Source organism: Anarhichas minor, unplaced genomic scaffold (assembly GCF_050575085.1).
Source record: "Anarhichas minor isolate MPS153535 unplaced genomic scaffold, ASM5057508v1 ptg000006l, whole genome shotgun sequence".
NCBI classification, from domain to species: domain Eukaryota; kingdom Metazoa; phylum Chordata; class Actinopteri; order Perciformes; family Anarhichadidae; genus Anarhichas; species Anarhichas minor.
In genome coordinates this window covers 5,514,940-5,521,541 of record NW_027466452.1, presented here as the reverse complement: position 1 = coordinate 5,521,541, position 6,602 = coordinate 5,514,940, and the positions used below count along the sequence as shown (strand labels likewise).

Here is a 6,602-nt window from a genome sequence, read left to right as displayed (position 1 = left end):
TCTACAATGTTGTGTTTACTTAAGTTTAGTCAGAGAATCATGGGGAATTGATCAACATATGATACAGCTTTGAGTCTTAACTGAGTCTTGAGTCCTCCGTCAAACAAAAACACCAAAGAAAGTCAACAGTGTTGTGTAAAGTGGGAGAGTTTTCAGATCCAGAGACCAAAGTAAAGTTAATACTAAAGAGAGCTGTATCACTGTATCCGGAGCCAAACACACACGCACGCACACTGTCATTCCTCGATATGTCTTTTTTAGAGAGAAAGAGAATGACGACAAAATTAGCACAGTGAGTATTCAGGACACTAGTGTAGAAATACATGGCTTAGAGTCCAAACAGACAAACTGCATGATGACAAAAAAATAAAGAATAAGCTAAAATGTCCCTTGCCCGTCCAAGGACAATTCATGACTTAGATGTATTTCATTTTAAAAATGAAAATTTCATGGTAGTGAAGACATGAGACATGCAAAAATACACATTCCCACTGTATACAGTACTAATCTTCCATTACTTGCATTGCTGCATATCCTTCGGAAGGAGGTTTTCTATAAAAGCCTACAGTGCGTCAAGATAAATGTCCAAAATTCTTGAGAAAACCTTGCGTGAGAGTGCCAATAAAATCATTCCCACAAACTGAAAACACTTCATGTTTATTTCTATCCATTGTTAATCACAAACTCAGTCTTGTTCCCCTGAGACTGTCCATTGTCATCTATGCTGGAGTATAGTTCGTGCCCAAGGCTCTCAAGGTGTTTCCTTTGCCGGCACAATGCGAGTGCGCAGAGCGTGTGTCAGCACCGCTACCCATAATGCACTGTGGGGGAAAAAAAAGTAACACCCATTTTGTTTACCTGGAGGAAGTCAGAGACAGAAACTACCAGACCGAAGAGAGGAAAGAAAAGGAAAGCCAGTGGAACGGAGAAAGAAAAGGAGCTTGTGCTTGGATTGCCCCTCCTTAAACATGAGCCAGCTGTTTTCAGTCAAAGTGGATTTGATAGGTACTCTGGAAACGTTTACAGATACTTAAGAGTTTGTTTCCCTGCCTTTTGGCATGACAAAGGTGTGAGTCAGAGAAGTGGGACAGTCAGAGCACTGGGAGGAGCTGCAGTGGTTTCCATGTATGGTCTCCAACTCTGTTCATATGGTAAACAGAGGGTCACATGGGGCAATAGTCTTGGAGCAGTAGTGGGGGGTGGGGGGGGAGAAGGGAGCGAAAGGAACAAGGAGAGAGTGAAGAGATACACATGCTGCAGGACTTTGGTCTGCCTCATGCGCAGGAGGCAGTGGCACTTTCACCCTGAGTTTAGAGGACACACCATAACAAAGAGGAATGGAACCAAAGATTTGGAGTGAGTGCCATGTTGAGGTCAAACTGAACTGCCTCACCGGGGCTTTGTTTTGACTTACTTTGGATGTTGTTTTTTTTGTCTCTCCCTGTGGGGGTGAAAATTGGAAAACACTAAGTGCCATCCCCGGACACCCACTTTAAAACTTTCTTCCTGGCATCTGAGGAGCCAACATGCCCACCAACTTCACCGTTGTGCCGGTGGGGGATGCAGAGGGCAGCGGCAGCAGCGCGGCCGCTGCTGGGGGCAGCAAACCTGTCAGTTTGGGCGAAATCTTTGGGGAGGAAGACGATGAGGACAACTCACAAGGACCTCACCCCGGTAAGGACACGGTGTAAGACATGCTCATACAGCTGCGGCCCGCTTTTAAGACCCTCTTATTCCTGGAACCTTATCCCAGCATGCACTGGCTGTTGAAATGTGCATGCTTGATGAACTGTATGCGCCAGTGTGTAATTGAACTCGTACAAACGGAAGCACACTGACACAAACAAACGCACACACAGCTGTTAAGTGTGACGTCATTCAACTAGCTATAACTTGCAGGGCAGAGTTGATTAGTGTCGTGGTAGGGTGTGGGGTAGTGACAGGGGGTGGGGTATGTTGTTGCTACTTAAGTCTGTGGAAAGCTGTTGGAGCTGTAACTCCAACAGTTTTTAGGTTGAAACGTGTTTTTGGAAAAATAATTCTTCTTCATCCCTGTTAAGGCTGATTATTTCACCTCCAAAAATGACTTGACATACAACCTACGCAAAAATGAAGATACTGCTCACTTGGAGGAAATGTAGCAAAATTTCAGCTCTCTTGTTCATTTTTAACTTCTTTGCCTAAGAAAATAAACTTCCAATATACGGGATTCAGATCATTAACATTGCAGCCACTAACTATTTGCTATGTAAAGATACAGTGGATTTATGTCCCCCCAAGCAGAGAATAAAGTCGCTCTCCGATAAGCACTTTTAGCGCCGCTAGCAGCGTTAGCCACCGGCTCAGCCGTCTCCATGTTAAAGAGCCGTTGAGAGGAAATAGAAATACTTCCAATCTCGAGTATAGCGCCTTTAACGTTTATTATTTACAGACCATGTATCTCTGTTTTGTTAGCTGTCTGACTATTTGCCTACAATTGCTGTTTATATTTAGACCAAGATAATGGGTTCAGTCACGATTCATACATTTAAATTATGATTATTATGATTATATTGCAAGTCAAAAGCTGAGATGGCAGCTACAGAAATCTGCTAAGGTAGTTTACTACCTCTGCTAAGCATTTGCTAAGTAGTTTAGCTAACCGTTTTTTTCACATTTGGATAAAGACACTACTGCCTCTTTGAATAATGATTTAAAAAGTCAATTTAGCTTCAGCTCAGGCCAAAGTTGGGTTTAGAAACTTTTGAATGACGGGCCAGATTCAAAGAACAATATATTATTATAGAAGTATATGAAATATTAATGATTTTCTGCTTGTTGTTACACCAGACAGTCATGGACAGATTAAGAGACAAGATGGAAACAGACATATAAAAGGCCAAATAACGCAAGACACAGACCGAAAGACATGCAAAGAAGACCAAAAGAAGGGCATTGCACCATCTTCTTGCATTTTTTGTGGTCGTATTGTGTCTCTGTAGTTGTTTAAGTTTCACTCTGTAGTTTTTTTGTGCATCTTTGTGATTTTTTTGCATTTCCTTGTGGTTGTTTGGCGTCTCTTTGTGGTCGGTCCGCATGACTGTTTAGTCGTTTTATGCCACGTCTCTTTGTGGTCATTTTGTGTCTCTTTGTTTAAACCTGGCAAGATATTTATTGGACAGTCTCTTCATGTGTTCACTCATTAACTTCTTATATACTAGCTGTGATTTTGGACACAGGGAAGGCACGCTAACTCGATTGCCCTTAAACCCAGTTTCGACCAAAACCTTCTTTACAGTTTTGTCTCCAAAAATCCTGCTTTGCTTTAACATCGATCATTCAGTGTTGTGTGTAATGCCACTTATCATTTCAACTTTACATTTCACCAACAAAGCTGTAACTTGTTATTAGCTCTCTTTCTTTATCTGTCTAGTTGGCTATGGCAACTTAATGTTTATGACAAGGATGAAGAAATCTGCAAACGAGTGAGCAAGTGTTCTTCAGTTTCTTGGTGGTAATAAGCACCGAGATCAAACTATGAATTCAGATTTTGATGCTGTGGTCTCTTGTCTTCTTGCCTTTAACTAATATTTCTGTCTGTGCGTGTTGATGGGTTTAGTCACCATCAGAGATCAGTTCAGATTTCCTTGTGTCTGCTGTTCATTTTAGCAAGGCTGATCCACTTTCGGAGTGATCTACTTTGGTAACTACTCTGATGCAACATGACACAATGCAGTGTGTTCAATTGCCAAGCATCACTATGCCAAGCATAGTGTGGTCAATTCCACACTACGATGATGCCTTTGTTTGAAGGCGTAGCATTTTTTACAGCAACATTCACATGCAAGGTAATTCCTGTTTAGCAGGCAGCTATGGCCTACCCTGCCCGAGGTTATCTATGACTCATTGGTGGTTCACTGAGTTATTGGGTAATTCAAACATGCAAATTGTTTCACTGAGCGTGCCAACACCTGGAAATGAAAGTACAAATCAGTCATTTCCAGGACGTTATGAAAATAAATTGCTAAAATATCTGACAAAAGATCTTATTTTTTTAGTGTGAAATGAAAGTATTTTTCCACATTGTCATACAACAATCTCAGTTGCAGGTATTGTACAACCTGTCCCTTTAGAGTATTGCTCAATTAGTAGGAAAATGTACAACAGCTTTAATGTATCGTAGCTTGAATGTATGTCACACAGAAACAAATCGATCATGGATGCATTTGTTTTTCTCTCGACATTCAGTCAGAAGCGGTGAGATTTTCAGAATCTCTCTTAATCACACACACACACACAGGCACACAAACTGATGCCATAGACATGTAGTCACTATGCTAAGCTAGGCTAATATTGGCTGAGATATCCTGGCTTTTAGTCCCTGTGGGTTTAGTCCCAACAGCACTGATCCTACATTTCCCAGAATGCAACTCAGTAGCACGCTATCGTTAGGCCGAGCCTCAAGCAGAGATGAGGAGTGGGCTACAGAGGCCTGGTAGGCTCCCTTCTTTCTGACTCCACAATCCCAGAGCCACAGACCAATCGTACAACTGTAGATGATGATGAGTAAACTGAACTTGATTTGACAAATATGTGGAGTGCCCCTTTAAAATATTAATACGGTTTTTTCCCCCACTGTGAGCAAATTCCTAAAAACCAAACTGTCCCTTTAATGGGAGCCCTGCACTACAGCAGTACAGTGGGTACTTGTACTCTTCAGGTGTTTTATCGTAGAGGCAGAAGTCATGGAACGTTAAGCACTCAGTGCTGATTACACAAGATGTTATCTGTCGGAACAATGACATCTCGGTACAATCATTTTCCAAAGCACTATATCCTGTGACTGGTGCCGTGTTTGGTGTTGTTCCACTTCCTGCTTGAAGTATTGTTCCTTAGGCGGCACACAACACACGTTTTTTTGCGTTTTGCAGGTCTAGCAGAAACCTTAATTTATGTATTTTAAATAAAGTTTGAAGTTAATCTAAAACATGCACAATCTAAAGTTTCCTATCTAAAGATTGCTGTATTGGACAGTGATAGCTCGTTTCTAAATGTATGGTTGAACTTCGCTGAGATCAAATATTCAGTTATTCAGATGTATATGAATTTATATTAATTTACAACTTGTCTTTGACTAATTGCAAAAAAACGTTTTGACACCCCACTACTAAAAATTGCATTAAATTTACAAAACCTGTGGTGCTAACATTAGCAGAGTACGTTAGCTCTTCTATGCTACGCTAGCTACTGAAGGTATACTGAATGTATAAACATGCTGCTTTTGCTTTGTAATGATTGTACCAGTAAATAAAGACCTACCGGGCTTGACAGGAACAGTGTTGTTCCTTAATTTCATTGTCTTCTGTCTCGATCACTCGGTGATGTGATGGTTCACTTTTACACTGTGATCTGTAGGCTTTAGCGTCTACCGTTATCTTTTTAACCTGTTTTTGCTGCTGATCAGTTTTGCATCCTGGATATATCCTTCAAACACATATTGTAGACCATTCTGTCTGCTTCTCTATAAAATAGATTTTTTACTCTCCAAAAATTAGATAATATTTTCTAAGGAACTGCAGTTAGTGACAGTGTGGGCTCCATGGTAGCTCTGTTAGATTGCGAATAGTGATAGCGAAGGGTCAATTGGTTTTCCGTGCTTCATACCAGAGGAAACTGTATTTTGATTTGTACATATTGTGATGTACTTGATGAACTAAACCTCTAACCTGCTGTGGAATATAATAAATAAATAATAAGAGATACTTACACCTTCACAATCTATCGTGCATTCATTTAACTTCTGCATTCATTGATAAAAGGAAGATATCTTTCTTTCAGTAAAACATTTCATGTAGGTTTAGGATGAGACTGAAATTAGGACATAGCTTTAAATTAGATTGATTTTGTCACCGTGAGAGTTTAGGTTAAGTAGTTTGTTTTGAAGGTCAATGTTAACAGGAAGTGAATGTTCAACAAAGGTACATATATATGTGTTGATCTGATTCCAGAGTCCAACAGACAGCTCAGCAATACTGTGACATTGTTTCAAATGAACATGCTAGAATAGCTGCGTGTGCACTTTACTGTTCTTGTGCATATTGCTAAATATGCCATGAAAGAAACATTATGCTGGTGAACTAGACTATTTGTGTGTGTATGCAAAGTGTTGTATGCTTTGCTGACAGAAGTACAGTATACAAGGTTAGAGGCAAATCTTCACATTCCTACAGCATACATACTGTACGTGTGTTTGTGTGTGTGTCAGTATGCACAAAACATGTCCATTTGTATGTGATAGACCTTTAGTGCTTAAAGCTACTACATGGTACTTTTAGTTTGTCTTGATTTTGAAACTTTTGTCAACGGCTATTTGAAGACGTTGATTAAACGTTCACGTTTAGACCAGATTTCACCGGAATTTGCAATATTGGGTTTCAACTTAGAAATGTGGATGTGGTTTCTTAGTAGGCCTCTAGTCGAAAATGTTTTTCGTGTCAGTCAACAATAACATGCTTGATATGTTCGAAACTAGAAATTCTGAGCTTTTTAATGCTTGCGTTAAAACTCGCGTCAAATTAAAAAAACTATGTTCCTGTTAAAGTATTTCACCAAGGACTATGTTA

The 6,602-nt window shown here is 40.1% G+C and overlaps 1 protein-coding gene across 2 annotated transcripts in view; it reads left to right on the top strand.

Moving 5' to 3' along the window:
- Positions 1–838: 838 nt before the first annotated feature.
- LOC142935537 (solute carrier family 12 member 7-like) overlaps positions 839–6,602 on the top strand; it is a 30,806-nt gene continuing 25,042 nt past the window's right edge. Inside the window, exons 1-2 of one of the 2 annotated variants that reach the window (XM_076079958.1) lie at positions 839–1,356; positions 1,472–1,674. In XM_076079958.1, coding sequence (XP_075936073.1) covers positions 1,527–1,674 — 148 coding nt within the window. In that variant the 5' untranslated portion in view covers positions 839–1,356; positions 1,472–1,526. Of the gene's footprint in view, positions 1,675–6,602 lie in introns of both variants that reach the window. The other variant, XM_076079967.1, reaches the window with a different exon arrangement.